Genomic DNA, 23,374 nt, shown 5'->3' on the forward strand with positions numbered 1-23,374 from the left:
ATCAAGAAAATAATCTGCTGATAAATCGATAGATAATGAAAATAATTGTTAGTTTTTCACCCCTTAGTGATGAATTGTCTTTTTCTTATGTTAACTTTAATGTTTCCATCGTTCCATGAAACCTAAATCAACCATGAAAAATAATTCTTTTTTTATGATGTTTTATTGGCACAAGTGCTTCCATTAAGTGGTGCTGTTGCTCACTTGCAATCTCCTCACCACTTAATGATTTGGAATAGCCCTTAAAATGACAAAGCCTCCATGTGAATGTAAATATGGTGAGGGGGTTCCTATCCAGAATATAGGACAGCTTTACACGCTCACATAGACGGAGCGTATATCTCTCTGATAGCTAATTTAAAGTAGTTTGATTGAAATGTATTTACATTTATATGACATCTTTGCAGTCTTGCCTCTGCGCATGCAAATATTAAATGACAAAACAGGTGATGTTTTTGCTTGGCTTTGCATTTTCTGTGAAATTTTTGAGTTGAAGTGAACAGACTTTTAATCACTCCCACTGTGGGTGTTATGGATTTGACTGACATTTTGTGAGTTTAGAAAAACATCATGCAGTATTGATGGGGATTTCCTGGGGGTCGAGGAGACTGAAACAGCGTAAAAAGAGATCCAACATGTAACAACAGCTTAAACTCAGACTTTCCAGATCTGTCCAGGTAGACACACATCGATCACCGGTTGTGGTCAGACAGAAAATGTAACCTTTTTTTATTTTCTGTATATTTTCTGCAGGTTTTATGGGCCACAATGGCTATCCAAGTCCATGTGAACACAAGTACTGTGGCTTGGGGCGTCACTGTGTGGCCAACCACGAGACTGGCCAAGGGGAGTGTAAGTGCTTGGATCACTGTAAACCGCACTATAAACCCGTGTGTGGTTCAGATGGGAAGCTGTACCAGAACCATTGTGAGCTCCACCGGGCCTCCTGTCTCAGAGGACACAGGATTACCATCATGCACAGCGAGGAGTGCTTCTACAAAGGTAAGAGCTTGTGTGACCTTTCTCTAATGGAGGATGTGTGTGGTCCAGTGGATACTGTACAGGATGTCTTGCATCGTACCCTTTGCAATGTATGTGAGGTCCTGTTGGACCTGTGGGATTTGATTTAATAGAGTTTGCTTCCTGCCATAGCAGGCACTAAAGATGTTTGGATAAAATAACATTTCATACACCCACAGTATGTACATTTGAAGCAAGTTCCTGCAGAATTATCCCTAAATGCAATTCCTGCACAATTAGTGTGCTTGCTGAAAAGTGTTTTAACGTCGCCATTTGAAGGTGGTATAGTTTTACTGGAATAAAGGAAAATGACCTAAAAAACTACTGTACTGTATATGAGGTCAGGCATACTTTCATCCAAACACATACAGTTTCACTATATGGTACCTCCATGGGACACAGGTGCTTAGCCCTGGGCAGCGTTAGTGTGATGTCTGACCCATTCAGTGACACTGCATCTAGGTTACTTATGACCTAAGGGAATTTTGAAATGAAAGACTTTTTTCAACAGAGAAGAAGAGGAATAACTGAAATATCTATGAGTGAGAGATTTAAGCAGTGTGGGAAATTACCATCAACCAAATGTTGGCTGCTAAGCCAGTTTACTCCATTAGCCTCTTTGGCAGTTAACCAACCATCATTAAGAAGTGCCCTTCTAATCTTCTGCTACTTGGTTGGTAAAAGAGTGAAAGTCTCCATTTTGGCTCATAGGCATAAAAAGTTCCTATACCCTAGATCTGAATGGCTTATTGAAAAGATGTCAACACTCCAATGAAGATAAATAATAAGCTCACCCACAAACAGTAAATAGAGTAAACAAAGAAATTGATGTTGTATTTCGTAGAGTTTGCTCATTCTGCAGAAATTGCACCCAAAATATGGGACTGGCTCTGGTATTGAGCAGCGTTTGTTGATCTCTAAAACTCACACATTAAGTAGTTGCCAGTGAACCAGCAGAGACTCCAGGAAGTTACTATGAGAAGCCAAGAAATAGTCCGACCCATAACCTACTGTGAACCAGCGAATTGTCTTTTTTACTTTTATGTTTTTGTACTGATTGAACAAAATAAGATGTAACATGTTAAAGCAGCAATATGTGAAGTATTTACTGTAATAAATCATAAAATGAACATGATATGTCATCAGAGATTAAGGAAACATGCTGAATTGAAATACTGGTTTCTCTGACAACAATGCTAGAGCCAGTATGTTCTCCTTTGAAATTTCTATTCTGGTCCGGAACGTCTGTTTCTGTTTTGGCCTGTGTGATCCCGTCCACGGCCCATTTCAACATGTCATTGCCAAATATGAAACAAATTGGCAAACAAACACATCAGCCATGGAAGCTATCAAACAAACAGATCAACAGAGATAGACATTAGATTCTACCCTACCTTGTATAAGCCTCAGCACATCTCTCTGTGGTCCGTGTGCAGCTGGGTTATCAAAACGGCAAGTATTTGAGACACACAGCCGGTGAAGTGTTGCTGGCCAGTCGCTAACGCCGTGATGCCAACACACGCTAACTGCTATTAATCAGGCCGGAGGAGTGGATGGGCCACGGCTCCAATTTTTTAAATTTGGACTGCAGTACCGATAAACGCTACCTGTCAGCACTACATGTTGCTCCTTTAATTAGTGAGATTTCACAGTTGTTGGTAGATGGATTTTGTAGGAGTGGTATCACCGTTCTCATCAAACTTTTTGCCAGAGAGCAAATGATTTCCCAAAGTGTCGAACTATTCCTTTAATGTGACGGCAGACGTGAAAAAAAAACAATAACCCATCTTTTCCTACCCCTGAAAAACAAACTGTAATGCAGAATCTTCTTACAAGACATGGTTGTTGTTGGTAAAACTGTACTCAACTCGAGCATCTGCATTTTCATTTTTTGTCATAGAGAAAATAATGATGCTGGTGAATCCATGTGGGAGTATTAAACAGAAAAACATGAAAAGCAGCGTCGTAATTAGGTTGGTATCTCTAATGTTCTCTGTAGATGCCTCGTACTGCAAATCTAAATACTTAATGTCAAAACACAAGCACACACAGTACATCAAATAACATAAGAGCACAAATCAGTGTAACAGAACATCTGAGACATAATTAGCTAGCATAAAAGACATTGACATGAAATATTGACAATCATACTAGTTGCATATTGAATGCAACATAAAGAACAAAAGAGCAGTCATATTGCTCTTTGTGAAATGCACAGCTCGGTTCAGAGGCAGGAGCAGGTGGTAGTGCTGTAGTGTTCATATTTCCCCAGAGAAGGTTGACTGCTCTCTACCATTGATTGTATAAACACACCAATTATTCTTAGTCCCTGGAAACAAGGCTACTCTCCCCTTTGTAAAGCTAGACATCAGTGGTGTAAGAGCTCCTGACACTCTGCACCTTTGTTCTATTCAGGGCAAAGAGGAATTGTTTGAAACTATACTCACAGACAGCATATTCATAATATTCATGAGCGATTAAGGGTCTCTGCATTGATTCGCGAGGTTTCTTAGCTCACTTGTTAACTCTGAGAAGTAACTTCATACGAGACTTGGGAATGGCTTTGGATCTATATACTGATGAAGCTCTCTGGGTTATTCGGGGGGAAATCCCCAGATTGTGAAGCCAAAACAAACCAAAAACAAAAACGAACAGCACATCCGTTTCACCAAGTACGCATTCCGTCACTATTGAAATGTTCAATTTAGAGATGAACAAAACCTCACAGCAGGATAGGAAAACATCTACACAGCAATTCCCTACAATACAAGAGCCGGCATACAAACCATCTTATAACAGCCGCCTCATGAGTTGGCATACATTAAGAGCAGCCTGTGCAGAGAGACTGAAGGTAAGACATGTTAACAATCAAAGCATTTGTTTCATCCCAATCACAGAAAAAGGCATTCAGATCAGTGATAGCTACGTCCCTGGTGGGCGTCAGTCCTAATCAGGCTCTCTCATGTGCCCTGTCCTGTCAGACAACCCCCCTCTACACCCAATCAACATCTCCCCGCAATGCAGAGTGGGATATTAGACCAATGTCAGGCGATCAATATCAGATCAACAGGAGCCAAAAGAAGGAATAAAAAAACAAAACACAAGCCCTCTTTTTTCTCTCATCTCCTCCCTCGCTCAGTCCAGACGTTTTTTCTTTTTTTTACGCTGACTGATATGTAATCAATTTCTCATTGGAAGAGAGCTTCAGGGAGAGGACACAGGACACCATTAGTAATCTCTTCTAAAGGCATTGTTTTCTTCTCGGCACTTTCAAATATTTTTAAAAATAAATCACAGAAATGTTGTTTACATTTTTTACACAATAGAGAGGGATTGCCTTAATATTACACAGCCGCAGAGGATTTGTTCTTTGTTGCAACTACAAAAGGCACCGTGGCAATCAGAGGGAAATGGATAATTGAGCAAATGTAATCGAGCTTGCAGCCAAATCTAGATGTAATTATGATTCAGGGGTTATTAGTGGGTAAAATGGATTGTGCCCTCGATGGCATGTTAAATGTGTCACTTGATTATTTGTCCTTCAGGTAATGGGTTCAATTTACCTAGCAATATGGAGATATATACTCATTATCACAGCATAATAATGAATTTACCGCAATTCAATATTAGTTAACACAGAGGTGGTTATTTTTGGGGTCCCATTTGTGCCTCTGTGTGTTAGTCTTAGTTACCCGGATATCTACTTAACAGATTTCAATTAAATATGGTAGAAGGTCAGGCCACGGGCGCAGAAGCAGTGATTACTTTGGCCCAAGGGATGGCAATGATGGTTGGTTTACTACTTTGGTCCAGACTGAATTATCTCAACAACTAATGGATGAAATTTTGTACAGACACTCATCGCTCTGAGAGAATGAAGCCTACTCAGGGTTCCCACACGTCCTGGAAAACCTGGAAAACAGTTTTCCAGTCATAGAAAACACATGGAAAATGAGATTAAAAAGTCATATCCTAGAAAATCTTGTGTTGTCCTGGAAGATTATTTCCAAATTCTCCTATTTTAATTGAGAATGAACCACTAGGTTATTTATCAGAGCTCCCCAAAACGGATAACATTGCCATCTGAAAGTTATGTTCAGGATCATATTAACTTTCAAATGGTAGTTTCTGGACAAGAATGTGGCCGACACTCTGAATAATGTCTGTTACATTATCCTTATTTGTAAAATATTAGTCACTGCTGGCTGGTAACTGTGGTAGTTTTTAGTATGAGATGATTTCATAGATAAGTTATAGCCATAGGCTACATGTCTTTTAAATCAGTCTTCCACAGAGAGGAGCAGATTAGTGTACGGCACGATCCCTGTCTGTCACACCAGCGAGATCATCAGTGAAAATGTCCTGTAAATGATCTCTAGAAAAGAGTGGGAACCCACTGTTGGATGAATTTCCATGCTATTTGGTACAGACATTCATGTTCCCCAAGTCATGATGAATTGTAATTTTGGAGCCGCTGTGGCTCAGAGGGTAGAGCAGGTCGTCCACCAATCGGAAGGTCGATGGTGGTCCGATCTCAGGCTCCTCCGGTCACATGTCGATGTGTCCTTGAGCAAGACACTTCACCCCAAATTGCTCCCGAAGGCTGTTCCATCGGTGTGTGAATGAGCATTTAGATTAGATCCTGATGTCACCTTGTATGGCAGCGTCTGCATGAATGTGTGTGTGAATACATGTAGTGTAAAGCGCTTTGAGTGGTCAGAAGACTAGATATATAAATGCAAGTCCATTTACCATTTATCTTATATCTAGCGCTATCATCAGGTACATTTTTAATTTGTCTAATACTTTGATGTTGTGACCAAATATATGCAAAACCAATAAAATTCTGGTCAGTTTCAGCTGTACTTTGTGTTTAGTAGGGATGTCCCAAGCTGATTCAAAGAATTGATATCAGGGCCGATCATATTTTAATGGATCGGTATCAAATACAATAAAGTCGATCAAAATCCGATCCTTGCTTTATCAAACTCTACTATGTTTTGGCCACCTCAGACTGCTCATGTTGCAGCGCTGCTCTCCTTTACCACAGAGTAAAAAATTAAAGTGAAAGAGAAAATTAGAGTGTGTGAATGTAAATAGTGAAAAATAGTTTAATAATAATAATTTGTTTGTTACAGTAATCAGATATTTAGTTCATTAAGAAAAGAAAATTTGTTTAAAATAATCAGGTTTTAACTATATATAACTTATATTTGATGCACATTTATTTCCTTCCACCACTACCTACCTTGTAGTTCTTATAAACCCCACCTGCGCTGTGTTTACACCTCCTTTCAGAGGCGGAGAATTTTCTCCAGAACGTATTTGCACCATCCTCCCTTAAATGAATATGCAGTGAGGAGAAAGGCACACCCTGCAGACACTCGCACAAATGATACGCAAACTGCGGCGCCAGCCTGGTTTGTTTGAAAAATACAGCGCATGTGTTTGGGGTAAAATGCATCACATCTGCACAACAGGTGCAAAAACCTCAGTAAATCTGGCCCTCAGTTGTTGCCACAGGTTCCCGCATGGAAAGCTTGTCATTACGGCTGTTAAATTCAGTACACAATGCCATAAATGAACTGTCAATGCCAGATGGATGACATGCTGGTTCCACTAATGCTCTACTGACTGCCACAAATTGCCTCATACTTTCCTTGTTGTTAGATATAGAAGCTAATGAAATGGCCGGTCACACTATGTCTATTTCCATCATTTATCAGCCACTTTCAAAATCAGTGCAAACCTAATTTTAACGGATGTGCAGATCATCTTCTTTTAGACCCATATGTAGTCGGCAGATCTAAAATCCTCTGATTAAACACAGAACCTCCTCTAGTGCAAATAAACAAAAACAATGTGTGAGTCATATGCCAAGACACATTTCACAAACATTGGTGTTTAGACAATGGAAACAGCTTATAGTGATCGTGGTTATAGTGATCAACTGCTTATATGGATCAAAAAGCTTAGGAAAGAATCATTGCTGCTTAAATAATTTGCTTACAGTAATCAGTCTGCTTACAGTGTTTATTTCGAGTCTTTTCATACATGACAACATTCAAATTTAAAACATTGAAAACAAAAACTCAGGTAATTCTATTTTTTTTTTTTTTTTATTTTGCATAAAAATGTACATTTGTATATTTATTACATGTATACAAAGTAATGAAATGGAAAGGTTCACTTTGGGGGCATTATGGGACGAGGCATTATCAATCTACTTGACAAAGGCGGTTTCAACCACAGGTGCTTTCCCAGTGCACGCTCGTTTTTCATTTTCCGGTCATAATATCAGTGTGCACGCATCCTCATGATATCCAGCCGGAAAGCAGATGGTCCGCGAGGCAAAGTATCAAGGGAGTAAAGTAAAAAACAAAACAAAAATTCAACTAATGTTAGTCTAACGTACTTCTAAAATGTTTTTCCATATGTTGTCATGTATGAAAAGACCCAAAATTAACACTGTAAACGGACGACTTGATTACTGTAAGCAAATCATTTGAAAAGCATTCATACAGGAACAATTCTGTCCCAAGCTTTTTGATCAAGCTGTTTCCACTGTATTTTGAAACAGTCATTACAATTCAGTAAATAGGGAAGCTAACCATTTCATTACTTTAAATTCATGTAATAGACATACAAATGTCAATTAGATACAGAAAAGAGAAATAAAGAAAAAGAAAACAAATTTGTTGTAATAATCAGACGTTTGTAGTGATCAATTTGAACTGGACAGACGTGATCACTATAAGTAGGGATGCACTGATACCGGATTCGGATATCGGGCTGATACTGGCTCAAATAGCTGGATGGGGTATCGGGCCAATCGGGCCGATCTATTCAATTCAATTCTATGTTTATATACTACATACATTATATACTGGAATTGTATTTCCTTTTTAAGTTTTGACAATTTGTTGCTGCATTAAAAAGGTTTACACTTGAACAATTTTGAAGGTTTATTATTTTAATAATAAATAACAATTCAGTAAATTTATATCTATGTATTTTTTGTCCGATTTTGTTTTAAGATTTTAGGAAAGCAGTGTTTAAGTCAAACCTGATGTTGCCTTACACATAAAAGAATGATCCCAGTCACTTCCGCACAGCGAGGCATACAGCTTATTAATTAAACACTGGTATCGGTTTCACACTCGATATTGGCTGATACCCAAAAAACAGGTATCGCTATTGGTATTGGGACTGAAAAAGTCGGCTCGGTGCATCCCTTACTATAAGGGCTTCCACTGTACTGGATTACATACTTTGATTTCTTGGGTACTGTATGATGTTGCTTGCAATTTAACATGAACATTTGTCATGATATTTTGAAAGTGATAGTGGTACGGTAGAATGTGATGTTGCAGTGCCATTGGTTCATTATTTAACAGAAGCTGTGAGATTTCACTACTGCATTCAAATGTCTCAGTGATGTCTTAATGAGACCACATCAACGACAAGTCTGGGGCATCTCACGATCCCTGAAAAGATTCTGCTTCATATTAATTTGATAGACAGACAATTAGTCCCCTGGGCAAGCTTAAACTCAGAGCCGTTGGAAATGATTGCTTTTGAACTGACACCCATATGCAAAGAAGCTGAACCATTATTGGTTCTGGTCCCAGCTGGATGGCTGTATGTTGGAAACGGACAGGCCTTGTCAGCCATACCTTCTCCGTGCCTCATATCAGCTGGGGAAGACAGGATAAAAAATGACAGCCATGTGTTGACTGAAGCTTCTCATTAGCACTGGGGAGAGCACATGACCCACCATTTACCCCTCGCACTGCATGGCAACTTAGCCAGGATCGGATCTGATTGAAAATTAAGTGGTGCACAAAAGCCTGTCCAATCTGCGGAGGGAAATGTGTGCATGAAGGCGAGCAATCTCTGCAACAGGCAATTGCCAGGAGCGGAGACAATCAGGGCTGAGGTTGCGGCACATCAAGAAAGTGGTTTCAGTGCATTCAGCACATCCAATTATCTGGGAGATCATACATTTAGAAAACCTTCAGACATTTGGCTCCAAATAAACCTTCTGTGCCAGAGCTTCTAAATTTTTTATTTACTACTTACTGTGTGGTTGCGCTGCATCATTTACTTTACTGTTGCATCATGATGTTGGGGATCATGGATCAGCTTTACACGGGGCTTCGTTTCCACATTGAGATGAGCTGGGGGTGTTACATTACATCACACCTGTGCAAAGTACAATGGCCTGCAGACTTCATGTAGTCGCATAAAATATTGATTTGGACATTTTAGGGATACCAAATCCAGAACAGGATATCTCAAAGGAGAAACAAACATACATATACACACACTCACCAGTCCTACAGAGATGGAAAGATCTAGTGCATTCAGATTTCCAGTATGTACAGTACCTTGCCTTTGGATTACACTGACAGTGTATCCTCATACAACGATTCCTATGATATTAGGTTATTCCTCATTTTTCGTGCGTTTTCCTACAAATGTCAGCAGCATGTGTCAATTTCCGCTCGTTAAATACATACAGTCTTTTCAAAATAAACTTGGAAACAACTTGGTTAGGTTTAGGCAACAAAACTTCTTAGTTAGGTTTAGGGAAAGATCGAGGTTTGGGTTGAAATAATTTCAGAAGTGGCGTGACTTAAGTACGGAAGTTACATTACAAATAAATCAACTTTAGTTTGACACGGGGTACAAACAGCGATCTCCTGGGTGAAAGTTCGGTGTTTTTTGACCCACCCGTCCACCCCGACCTCCTCCCTACGCAGCGTTTGTCGCTCTTTATACTTCCTGGTTTACGATTACGTGGATTACATATGAATTGATTTTGTTGGATATATATACGAATTACAGTGCATTACTTTTCATAGGTTTAGCTACGAACGGTGTATGAGAACAGGCTGACACTGAAGGTAGACTACAAATGAAGAGTTGATTTGCAGAAACAGAAACATTTATAAACCATCACTAGTTGTATTGATATTCCCTTGAGTGCACAATAATATATAAAATGATAAGAATAAGAACATTTGAGATATTTTATCAAAGCTTGTTTCATTGATATTCCCTGGATTACACACAAAAAAAATTGGATTAATAAAATCGAAGCTATCGGTTTTTGCAAATGAACCCTTCAAATACATTCAAACATGTAGAAAAAAAGGTTTTAGAATCCCACATTTTTAGATTTTACTTAAAAGGTAATTTAGATGTCTATAATATATGATATAATATAATATAATGTAGACTATGTCAGGTTAGCATTCTGCCTTTAACAGGATGTAGTGTCAAGCTTAATACACCTGACGAGATGGGTAGTGCAATAATGTCTAACTTTTAATTACAGTTATAGTTTCAATCAGGAATGGGTTGTTGAGTATACATAAGAATTACTAATGTCAAAATGTGATTGATGAGTAATATCTTAGAACCTAGAATAGCACTTTCACTTCCATAATTGCAGTGCCAGGGCAACAGCTTGACAACCTGTAGTGTATTAATGAGCTCACCTGCGTCTTTGCTGCTCATGTCTCTGAGCCTGATGTGTTGGGCAGCTATTCCTTGTAGGGCTGCAACTGATTAATTATTCTGCCGATTATCGTCTGGATTAAGCAGTTTATGTTTAAAATATCAGAAAAGAGTGAATAATGCCCATTACGGCATCCCGTTGTGCAAGCTGATATCATCAAATTGTCTTTGTTTGCATACTAAGGCCCTGATCACACAGAGCGTGTTTAAGCAGCCTGGGGCGGCTTTTTGTAATCGTTTTCAATGAGAGTGAAGCGTTTTGTGCGCTGCTTTTGAGCTGCTGAGCACCTTGCGTTTTTCCGCTCTATGCACTTCACGTTTTTAAAGCCATGAACACCTCAGGTTGAAAAATATTCAACTCAGAGCGGAAAAGCACCCAACGTCATTAGCGTTTTTTTCTCATTGTGGTGACTTTTCCTGGATAAGTGGAGCTTTATGAGTTTACTAACCGTAGTTACCAGGATCTGAACAGATAACAGCAGGAGGCAAACATTAGTGCGGTACTTAAGATTTTGTGTAAGTTGTTTTCAAATAAGCGTACAGTTCATGGTTTGTATTAAGGTATACGTTTGCACTCATTCGGTGGTTGCCTTAAGAAACAATTAAAGAAAGACACAACAAATTGCAAACAAAGCTCTGTCTGATCTGGCAACAAAAAGGCAAGGTGGTGCGCCTTCTGTTTGTGAAAATCATGTGTTAAGTTGTGCAGTTAAACCATTAAGGACGTGATGCTATTGGCAGTGTAAGGTACGGTGATACGATCTGATGGACAGACAGAGAGAGAGAGAGAGAGAGAGAGAGAGAGAGAGAGAGGGTGAGTTAGCCTTAGGGGTGGGAAATGACTCAGAGGGGAAACATCTCTGATTCTGCATAATCATTGAAAGGGAAAAATCAATAGTGGTTTGACATTGATGGGGGCATGTCCCTCACATTCCCTCTGGCATGTCAGAGTCAGTCACAGGGGTCTCCTGTACAGTAGCTTTGATGTATTAAAAAAGAAGGGTGGTTTAGGTCTTGTATGTCATTTTAGTTATCAAGCAGACATTTATATTACAGATATCTAATATACATTTTTTATTAGATATCAGTAATCGTTTTTTGCAGGGGTGTTGTTCATATCAGTATATATTTAGTGAAAGTGGTGAAATGGTGTACAGTATGACTCAGAATTACTGTATGTATGTTATGTGAGCATTTTATTTTATATAGGATCTGTTTTGCTCTGCAAAACACAAACAAAGTAGAACAACTATAAAGCTGACTTTTTTTTATCTTAGTGTACTATTGTTATATTACTACTGTACACTAAATCTGGCACATACTGTATATGCCACACAACGATAACGAACATCTGTAATTAGGCTGTGTCTATAAAAGTAAAGCTTTTTGAACTCCAGTGCTCTTGTTGTTGGCTGCCTCCCTGGCATCGCAGAAGAGCAAACTCTTTGTGGACGACTCCCCTGGGCTCTGCCAAGAAAAACATGCTCATGAAGCATCACAGCTTCCGGCCTCTAGAGACCCTCTACCTTAGCGATGTGTCTGCGTCTTTCCCCACCGGAGCCCCTCCAGTGAGATCAGCTTGTGTACAGTAAAGGGCTTCTGAACCTCCTGTGCGTTCTCGCTTTCTTTTAATGACTCTGTGGCGCCATTAATGCTGCGACCTCTGCGCGAGACCTGGCATTGCCGTCGACAGCAGCGCCAAAGAACGAGCTCCTCATTAAAATCTAAACCTGTGGATCATTAAGTTTGCAAGGGCGTCCAAACCATTGTCAGCTGCAGGATCTTGGTGCCGGTCGAAGATGGAGTCCTTGTACGTCATGATCTGCTTTGTTCATTAAAGGTGCATTTTGCTTCAAAAATTTGATTCACTGATTGATTTATCTGAGACCAACACAAAATAAAAAAATGTTTAGAAATGTAGCTGACTTAATTATTTAGTCAAAAAAATATTTTTTATCTTGGAGATGCATTTCATTTATTTTGAGTCTTGGATAGGTAATCAACTAATGATTGATAGGGGTGAGAAAAAAATTTGATTCAAATATGTATCGCAATGTTTTTTTGTAGAGCTAGACATCATGGCTAAAGCTACATGCTAACTCTGTCATAGACAGGAAAGGTTATGGTATTGTGGTAACTTGCGTTCAAGCCAGTCGTCACTCTCATCTCCATGGTCAAATCGGCCGACGCTACAACTGTAGAGCACCCATATACTGTTACATTTATGTTCAATGCATTCAAACGGCCCCGATAGAGCTGACCATGGATGTATAAAGAGAACGGAGCTTACGGGAGAGCTAGAGACGAACTTGGCAAAGTTAGCAGAAGTATACACCTGTACATACATCCGGTTTTCAAAATAAGGTGTTAACAAAGGGAACTGTATACAAATACATATATAGAAATATGATTGATTGAATTATATTCATCAGAAGTATGAAACATTACACATCTCTTATATATTTAAAATAAAATACCACAAATTTTTGAGGGAAATGTCTTTATTCTTTGATTTTTGGGTTACTGGAAAAAATTTAATAAATAATTCCTGACAATGACGGACATATTTGACTTCAGCACATCTCTGACTACATAAAGTACATGCTGAAAATCAGACATTCTTACTGTATTTATTTAGATATTTTCCAAAGTAAAAGTCAGAGGTGTACTGTATGATTCAATTTGTTCCCATGGTCTAGTGTTAACAAAAATCACAATAAATCGTTATATCGAATCGCAATACTTAAAAATCGCAATACATATCGAAGTATCATGATAGTATTGAATTGGGAGATAAGTGTATCGTCCCAGCCCTAATGATTATTGTTGATTAATCATTTATTTTATCGATTAATTGTTTATAAAATGTCTATAAAATGTCAGAAAATGGTGAAAAATGTTGATCAGTGTTTCCCTAATCAGATGACGTCCTCAAATGTCTCAAAGAAATTCAGTTTACTGTCATAGAGGAGTAAAGAAACCAGAAAATATTCACATTTAAGAAGCTGGAATCAAAGAATTTTGACTTTATTTTCTTAAAAATGACTCGATCGATGAGTTCAATCATGAAAATAGTTCGTGATTAATTTAAATAGTTGGCGATTAATTTAATAGTTGACAGTTAATCCATTCATAATTGCAGCTCTAGTCGTGGACATACAGTCTCAAAGCTGTGGCAACTGGCTAAATGTTCCTGTTGGCTTCTGCAGCACTCAGGGTAGAGGAGATTAATGTTCCAGTTCAATCTATCCAGATTATGTGCTCATCTGCTGTGTATCAGATCAGTTGATGCAGGATCAGATTGGGTTTTTTTGTAACTAAGAGGAGCCACACACACACACACATACACATAAGCACTACAGAGGCTGTGTTACTATCTTTGGTGTGTGTAAATTGACACCATAAAAAACAAGCTTATATGATGGCGCATATTTTTGGGTGTTTGTTTCTTTGAAAATTGATATTTGTGACAACAGCCTTATCAAAGTGAAGAAAAAAGACAAAATAAGGGCAAACAATCCATTTCCTGAGAGATGAAGTTGCTAAGAGAGCTGCATATCCTTGAAAATCCTTGGCTTGCATAAGCTCAATGCCATCTATGTGCTGTTTTCAGTGGTCAGTAAGTATACTGTTGACATGATGCACAGAATAGACAAATTCAAGGCCAGGTCCATGGCATAATACGTGAAAGAAGGCAATGAAATTACTTTTTGGAAGAGGAATGAATGCTGCCCCTGCCTCCATGACTCACTTTGCCATACTTTAATAGGAGGCATTGAAAAGGTCTATTGTCTGGAGCAATGGCACTGAGCATTCATATGTCTCGTTCTGGGGGACGAATCAATATTTCACGAAACCTGATCATTGGAAAACGTTGGGTAACAGAACATAGACTCTCATAATCAGCACTGTGGCATTACAATGAAACGAAGATGTTGTTTCTTTTTTTTTAAATCGATTTTTCCACCTTTTTTCCCTGACACGGGCATCTGCTAATGATAGTCATATCACTGAACACATGGCACCGTTAGCCTCTCTTATTATAGCTGAATGAAGACAGATGCAGTAGAAAAACAGTGGAGATGTATGACATAGCTGTAGGGAGTGGTGCCGGCCAATTTGTTGAAAACTGATATGGTCAGGGAAATTTCAGAGCACAATGGTCTCATCACTCTTTGTGTCTCGGCTTGCAGGAATAGCTCTTCTCGGGCAGCAGTGTGGAAGGATGCACTGGGGAAGCAAAGAGAAAAACCAATAATACACATTATATTAGGTGCAGAAATGGAAAATATGATGAGAGTAAAATGTTATGTCACGGTGAATCAAAACTCCCCACCTGTACACATTTGAAAATCTGTAATCTCGTTGTTTTCCCGAGTAAAGGCACTCACTGTATATTTCACACTTTACTTGTGCCGTATGACAAAATATGTCCAGTTTTCTGCTCAATTCCTGCAATCATAGGCTGAGCTGCACAACATATAAGGGGATCTACTGTATAGGGGGGTTTCAAAGGGAAAACGAGGGCGAGAAGTCACTGCAGATGGCGAGGACAGTTAATATTTACTGAAGGACACGGCCTGGAGCCGCTCTCCCCTGTGCTGTATGACAAGGATGAGCAGCTACAGTGGCCTAATTTTAAAGGCTGCAGGTACAGTTTGTTTGTTTATTCACAGCCCTGACTCCTGTCAAAGTGACAAAACACTTGCGTCGCCCCAACACATCACCTAAATTAACTGGAAAGTCATTGGTTATAGGTTTATACGGCAGCTCCTGTCATAAGTGGGTTTTGTTACAAGCTGATGCCTTCAGTAGCAACAGTAAATTACAGCTTCCTTTGCTGCTCAACTTCTTTATGTTGAAGGTCTGTTTCTCCAAAAGCATATTGAATTCGCAAGACCATAATTCTAATGTAAAAGCACAGGCCTACCCCCAATATTCAAAATACACAGTTGGCACATGCTGTCGATCCAGAAATGTTTTACCGATCCTTTAAAGGGCAGGTCCATCTGTGTTCTGTTATGTTTTTTTCAAATGAGAATGGGCACTCAGCCGTTGCAAAAAGCAGTGACGTAGGTTACCAAAGCCAATCAATAAGGTTTTGAATAATGTGAACGTTAGCACTAGCTGAGTCAAAGTTAGCGGATTCAGTTACTGTCAGACTGGGCTGTCTGACGGCGAGGTAAAGCTGCTGTTGACGGGAGCATCAGAAAAATGTATTCTAGCCACCTAAAAAAATCAATATCAGGTTAAGTGTAGGATACATTTAGAATATTTTCACCGTTTTACCTGTCCATCAGACATCCCTTTCCGACAGGGAACTGAAGCCGTTATATTGCGGTCTTTAAGACCAGACCAGACTACATTCACAGAAACAGTAATTTTTTGAGGAACACCGGAGTTGCTGGTCTACAGCTGAATCAATCCAACACAGTCTCACAGCAGTTTGTGAAATAGTTACGAAATTTGATGTATTTGATCCGTGAAAGTGTTTTTGTGCTTTTTCCTACGAATTTCCAGCAACACCTGACGCACGTGTCAATTTTCGCTCCAGTCTTTTCAAAATAAAACTACTTAGTAAAGTTTAGGAATAAATCGACTTGGTTATGCTTAGGAAAATATCGCGGTTTGGGTTTAAATAACTCCGGAAGTGCCATAACTTATGTACGGAAGTTACATGACAAATAAATCCACTTTGACTTCTGGTTTCTGCTGTGCGACTGGGCTGATCGATCGATTAGTTTGTCTGTGTTATTGTGTTACTTTTGGATCCAAAGTAACGTGGTGTCCACACAGCAGTACATTGCTTAGCTCCCTGCCGGTGCTCCTGTCTGCTTCTCCAAACTGGGAGCATGCCGAGCGCCATATAAGTTACTGTATGTAACGTTAATACACTGACTATAAGGATGTATATATATATTGTACATGTAGCAGCGTCATCATGTAGAAACCTGCATCAGGTCAAGTGGGAAAACGTTTTTAGAAGGGCTTGGGAAAAAAAACATTTTGACTCTAAAACATATGTACTATGACCAAAATTAGATTGTTTGGATTTGAATAGATAAGAAACACCACTGTGAAGCTACAGAATGATATAAAAAAAACTAAAAAAATCCCAAATAAGGGACCCACCCTTTAAAACTGGGTGCCACATAGTCGCTCAGTGGTTACCTCACAGCAAGAAGGAGTTTGAACCTGACATATTCAGGCTGGGGTCTGTGGAGTCTGAATATTCTCCTCGTAGTTTGTCTAATTTTCTTCTCACAGTCCAAACATTTGTGGTTTAGGTAAATTGGAAACCCATTACACTTGTTACATTTGTGAGGTATTTTCAAAAGACATCTCAACTAAATTTGTTCTTAAAAAGATATTAGAGAGAATCATAAATTAACTGCTGCCTCCTCATAAAAGGTTAAAAGCATTTCAAGAAGCAGAGACATCTACAAAACGTCTTTTTCTTTTGCCCTTTTTAATACTTTCATCACGGCCACTGATGCTCTCTGTGAGGAGAAGATACAAGAGCTAATTTGTTAGTTTTCAAACATAAAAATGCATGAATATCACTGCATACTTTAGTCTGAATAAATACTATTAGAGAAAGGAAATGGGGGGGTTGAGGGGATATTGAAAGCCATCACCAACAACCTTGTAGCTCGGTTTTGTGCTGAGGTGTTTCATGTCATCTCTATGTGACAGCAAGATTTAGTGTCAAATCGTGAGAGTCCCAAAGATTCCTGGGTGTTTCTACCTGGCAATCTGTCGCTATCCTCTTCCTTCTTCATCCTCCTTCTTTGTTACAGAAAAGGTATCATCAACCATCTAATCTGCAGCGTAGCCATCATGATGATGACTGCACAGCGCTGTGATGAAGAGATGTGTGGGACTCTGGACATCACTGATGTCGTCCCATACTTTAAATTGATCCATATTTGTCAGCATGCCCTTCCCTTGAATCTAGGAAACACAATGGGCTTTACTGCCAGTAGTTCCTCTAATGTGATTTTAATCTCATCTCCCATGAATGCCTATTTCCTTTTGTTTTGGTGTTCATATATTTCCTTTTTTATCTGTTGTGTGTATGTAGTCTATTTTTTTCCTTTGTTGGAGAATTTCCACTTGCAGATGACGATCTTATAGAGCAGCGTTGGCTTGATGACAGGGTGATAACACCTGCGTGAATTGTTCAGGGAGTTTCTACTCAGGAAACCTAGCAACCGTCATGTTAAGGCTTGTTTTTAATTAGTGTTTAATTGCGACATCTACTTCAAACAAAAAAACAGGCTGATTAAATCACACTACTACTCCTACTACTACTACTACACTACTATAATATAAGCTGTTTTAGAGTTGTGTCGATGGAGAATGATCTCGGGTATCGACAATGTTCAGAGCAATGCCTTTGCCAATGTCAAGACGATATTTGGCTTGTTTTCCTATTAATGTATTCAATTATTATTATTAGTGCTATAAAATTTAATTTTCATGCTTTCACGTCAGCATCCCCCATAGATAACCAACATTTGCGACACACACAATCAACCAATTTACCGGCATTTAGGCAAAGATCTGATCCGTTATGTAAACTTTGTGTCAAACACTGTTAGGATATAAAGGGAGGGGTTTAAAGATTAACTGATACGTATCGGAAATTAATACAATAGTCTTCGATACAGCCACAACGATACTAAACTATGTATCTGACTCAAATTTTGAGGGGAATCGTTCAAAAATCGATACGACCAAAATAGATTCACTTGCGCTGCATTTTACGCTTTATGTGTGTGTGTGACATGGATATGGTCAGAGCGGAGAGAGAGAGAGAGAGAGTGAGGTGTCTGTGTGTGCGTAACGTTATGAGGGGAGAGAGACGGGCAGCGAATCGTTACATGATTAACTATCGTTTTTGTATCGTATCACACACCATGTATCAAGATGTGTATCAAATCCTCTTGATAGGGAAAGATGCACAGCCCTATGTAAAGGCCTAATGTAATTGTTAGAAAATGAAAGTAAGTAAAGTCTTCCTTCAGTGGAATGTGCAGCATTGATGAGTTTGAGCCAAGGCAACAACGGCACCTTCAACATTTTTGTTTTCTTTGCATAGCACAGCCCCCCCCCCCCCCCCACGTACCCTCAATAACCCTGAGCTGCTGACTTTACCAACATAATATTTTATGCAGCGAGCTGGAAGCTCCATATTATTCAAAGCGTTTCATTTGTTTAATTTATCTTCTGTTGATTCTTTGCAGAGTATATTAGAGTCTCTCTTTGTGTTTGTGAGCTTCACAGCATCATCAATTCTCTTCTTATACTCTTCTAATGAGTTCAGGTTTGTGTTCACAGCAGGCACAGTTAAATATGAGGTATATTTGCTAATATCATGACAAACTAACAGAAATGAGAAAGTAGCTATTTACATTTGGCTCATTGATCCAAAAAATATGAGGTAAGGCTCCATAGGCTGGGGATGAATGCACACTGTGTTATCAAAATTATTATACGGTTTTGATTAAATTTGTCCCAGTACCCCCATCTCTCCATATCTATAAATAAGTATGTATCGGGGTGCTCTTTTTTAGCAAAGAAACCCTTGAGGATATTCCCACAAAAAGACTTCTAATTTATTCAGTGTGCATTTATGGGTGGTGCTCCTCCCTATCTTTTATTATCTGTATGTGTTCCTCAGTGGTACTCCGACGAGACACCTGAGGCTTGGTTTACCCTATTTATAAGAACAATTAGCACCAGCTGCTTTACACTGTACAAAAAAGAAAGATTTGGGCAATTATGCTTTGCTTTATTGTGAGAGAGATAGCGGAAGTTTAACTAAGTTTGTTTACAGGTCTTTATTACAAGCACGACTCAGAGGAATTGAAGGATTGATATCGACCTGCCAAAGCAAGAAAAACATACTTAATAAAAGATCCACTCTATTATCCATTAGCACAATTTTTAGACTCATTGAGCACAAAAGAAAGTTCCACACAAGCTTAATGAATAAAACGTCCAAGGACTTTGCAAAAGCTCCAAACCAAAGAGGGATTTCAGTGTCAGGTAGAGCCATGAATTAAACAGTAACATGGATATTGGCAAGAAATTGAGCATACAAGAAAAAAACAAACACAATGTGACTTTTTTTCTTAAACTAACTGAATCTATGTAGCATTAAACATTAGGGTGAAAATTAAATTTTTATAAACTAGAAGTGTCAAAGTTAACACGATAATAACGCGTTAACGCAAATTAGTTTTAACGGCACTAATTTCTTTAACACATTAACGCAACTTGGAATTAATCGGTTGTAGCGGGAGATACTGGTATGCGTATACCATGTCATACCAGCTTGTTGGGAACGAGGTTAAATAACGCTCCAAACTTCCACAAAATTTTGTCGAGGAAAAACTGGCATGGCCATTTTCAAAGGCCCTTGACTGCAAAATATGTGAATGAAAATGGATTCTATGGGTACCCGTGAGTCTCCCCTTTAAAGAAATGCCCACTTTATGATAATCACATGCAGTTGTGGTCAAGTCATAGTCAAGCCAGCACACTGACACACTGACAGCTGTTGTTGCCTGTTGGACTTGAGTTTGCCATGTTATGATTTGAGCATATTTTTTTGCTAAATGCAGTACCTGAGAGGGTTTCTGGACAATATTTGTCATTGTTTTGTGTTGTTAATTGATTTCCAATAATAAATATATACATACATTTGCATAAAGTAGCATATTTGCCAACTCCTATGATGATTTGAGTATTAAATACTTGACAAATCTCTCTTTAAGGTATATTTTGAACAGATAAAAATGTGCGATTAATTTGTGATTAATTGCGATTAACTATGGACAATCATAATTAAATATTTTAATCGATTGACAGCCAATGTTAACACTATGTTTAGCTGCAGTCCAGAGAGGTTTTCAAAGATAACCACAAGCAAATCATAAAAATTACATAAAAACTTTGTGCTGTATTGATTTGAAGGACAACAAGCTTGGCTTTGATATTAAAACATAAACATGTTCCTTTTGAAAGAAATTTTTGAATTAAATATCTTTCGCCTACACTATAGAGTCATGCTACCAAAAGAGAATCTGAAATGTTTTTTAACTATTTTCTATGATTTTACCTCTAACCTACACCAACAGAAGCAGCAGATCTATTTATAGGTTGAAACTAATTGGTGCTGTTTAGTGTACTTTTTTGTTGAGTGGAATCCGATGTAGACGACGCCAAAACACCTTGAGGTTCGTACACTTAAAGACAGGGAGCTGGTGTCTTTGATCGATGGGTTCATTTATAGCTTGCTCAGCTTCAAAGCATCCTATATTCATTTGCATGTTCATTATGTGCCTGAAATGGCCAATTATTCCATCAGAGGCGTGTGTAGAGGACTGGGCCACAGATCCCAAACAATCATATGACAAATTAGCCAATTAAACATGTTTGATGTTCCTCCCCCCTGTAGTGCTGAATAGGAGGTTGACAGTGCAGAATAATTCCATTGATGTTCACAAGAGGAATTTGTGACAAAGATAACAGTGGCCGCGGTCATAGTTTTTAGGCTTCGTTAGGTAACTGTATATGTACAATGTTTTTTGTTCCCACCAACTTTTGTCAAGTTTATTTATGAAGCACATTTAAAAACAATCAGAGTTGACCAAAGTGTTGTACAATATAAATACGTATAAACTAATGTAACATGGTAACAGCAAAAGGCAGCAGAAATAACATAACAAAACTATCCCATACACAAATAAATAAGTAAAGAAACAGATGGAAAATATAAATGACAGAAGAGTCAAAAGGGAAACAGACACTCAAAGGTCTGAGAAAATATGAAAGTCTTAAGTTTAGCCTTAAAAGTGTCTACACAGGGGGAACACTTAAATAATTCAGAAAATGGTGAATAAAGTGCTTCCCAAAGCCCAAGATGACGTCCTCAAATATCTTGTTTTTTCCACAACTATTAAGTTTACTGCCATAGACGAGTAAAGAAACCAGAAAATATTCACATTTAAGAAACTGGAATCTTTCCGGAAACTTTTTTTTCTTAAAAAATTACTCAAACCGATTTATCGATTATTCAAAATAGTTGTCGATTAGTTTAATACTTGACAACTAATCGACACATCGTTGCAGCTCTACTGCAAACGCCAGTTAGTAGTCTAGCAGCAGCATTCTGCACCAGCTGCAGGCGAAACAAGGATGACTGGCTTATTCCCAAATAAAGAGCATTGCAGTAATCCAAACAAAATTTAACATTTGAAAAAGTTTAGTGACTGTGGGTGGCGCAGGGTAGGCAGTAGCAGTAGGGTTAAGGTCTGTATTGATTGTGTCAATAGTACTTTGTGAGAGTGCGAATTTCTGAAAATAATATCAGCAAAGTATTAAGCCATTGCTGCTTTAATAGATTATGTCAAATGAGACTTGAAGCCTGTCTTTTTTCAATTTTCTCTCTATTTTCTACTTAATTTCCAAAGAGCGCAGATGTCGTCATTGAGTTGGGTTGAGTTGTAGTTTTAGGTTTTCAGATTTTGAATGGAGCAACAGAGTCCAAAATATCTTAACACGTTGAGTCCTCTGTGCTCAGGCAGGATCAATATAGGAGGATAGGGAAGAAGCTGTATAAGCATCAGAGAATTTGCTAGCTGTAGAAGGGTTTATTGTGCTGGAGTAAGAAGCAGGTAAATGAGGTTTAGGAACAGTATGAAACATGGTGGAAAACCTGACACACATATGATCTGAGATCCCCATCTCCTCCACGGCCAGAGAGGGAATGGTCACCTAAAGCGTACAAAACTAAATCTAATGTGTGGCCACGGTTATGAGTTGGGCCGGAAACAAGCTGCACAAAGTTAAAAGAGTCCATAATACCAAGAGATTCAGCGGCTTTGACGTTTGATGAGAGATCAACACGGAAATTCAAATCAGAGATTAAAATTTTGTCATGACTCACAACAACTGAAGATACAAATTGGCAGGAAAAATGGAACCAGGCCTAGCGGGGCGATACACAACTACACAGAGGACTGGACTTGAACTGCCAGTTTCACTTGTCGTGACACAAAGAGTCTACACAGGTTTTACTAATTTGTTGGAGCTGTTGAGGGTTGAATGCTTTACTGGAGGGGACCTTGACAGTGGCTGTCGACTTGTCCAACATTTTTAGTCTGTAAAATGACTTTTTTTCCCCCTTGAGTAAAGAATTTATCCATCCCACAGTTTGTTCTGTCATCTAAAGTTTTCCAATAAGTTTATATAAACCCTTACAAACTTTAGACTCTTGATGAAATGGCCAATTGAATTCTGTTTTCAATAGTGTTTACTTTGAGTGAATGAGTTCCATTTTTTGCAGTCTGCACAAGATGGCTTTCCATCATCATCATTGTATTTAGTGTTGACTATTTTGTTTGCAAGCATTGATTTATATCTCGACACCAGGATAAATAAATATGTTTATTTATTAAAGTATTGGTTAAAAGCCCTTTTCCTGTGCAAACCAATATCCTGAACATTTTTCATGTTATTACTGTCTGCCTTCTCCCTCTCTTTTGTTTCCACCCACTTTCTCCACCCTGGATAGCAAGCCTTTGAGCAATTTGGTGAAATAAAAGTGAACAATAGCTGCCAACATTGCTTAAAGCAGTGTGTTTTGTGAGTAAGACTCTATACCGAGATGGAGAAAAGAAGAAGGTGTGGGGGGGGGGCTGTGTTACAGCGTTGTGGGCGTCTTCTAAAATCAAAGTGTTGTCTTCATGCTATGTATAGCGTAACCCATCTGACCCAGTGACGTGACAAATGTGTTGTGTTTTGGAGCTCTTTTGAG

The 23,374-nt window shown here is 38.7% G+C and overlaps 1 protein-coding gene across 4 annotated transcripts in view; it reads left to right on the forward strand.

Moving 5' to 3' along the window:
* fstl5 (follistatin-like 5) overlaps window positions 1-23,374 on the forward strand; it is a 213,050-nt gene that overhangs the window by 71,522 nt on the left and 118,154 nt on the right. For all 4 annotated transcript variants that reach the window (XM_074649147.1, XM_074649144.1, XM_074649146.1 and 1 more), the window contains exon 4: window positions 754-1,002. In XM_074649147.1, coding sequence (XP_074505248.1) covers window positions 754-1,002 — 249 coding nt within the window. The remainder of the gene's footprint in view (window positions 1-753; window positions 1,003-23,374) is intronic.

Source organism: Sebastes fasciatus, chromosome 10 (assembly GCF_043250625.1).
Source record: "Sebastes fasciatus isolate fSebFas1 chromosome 10, fSebFas1.pri, whole genome shotgun sequence".
Classification (NCBI taxonomy): Eukaryota; Metazoa; Chordata; class Actinopteri; order Perciformes; family Sebastidae; genus Sebastes; species Sebastes fasciatus.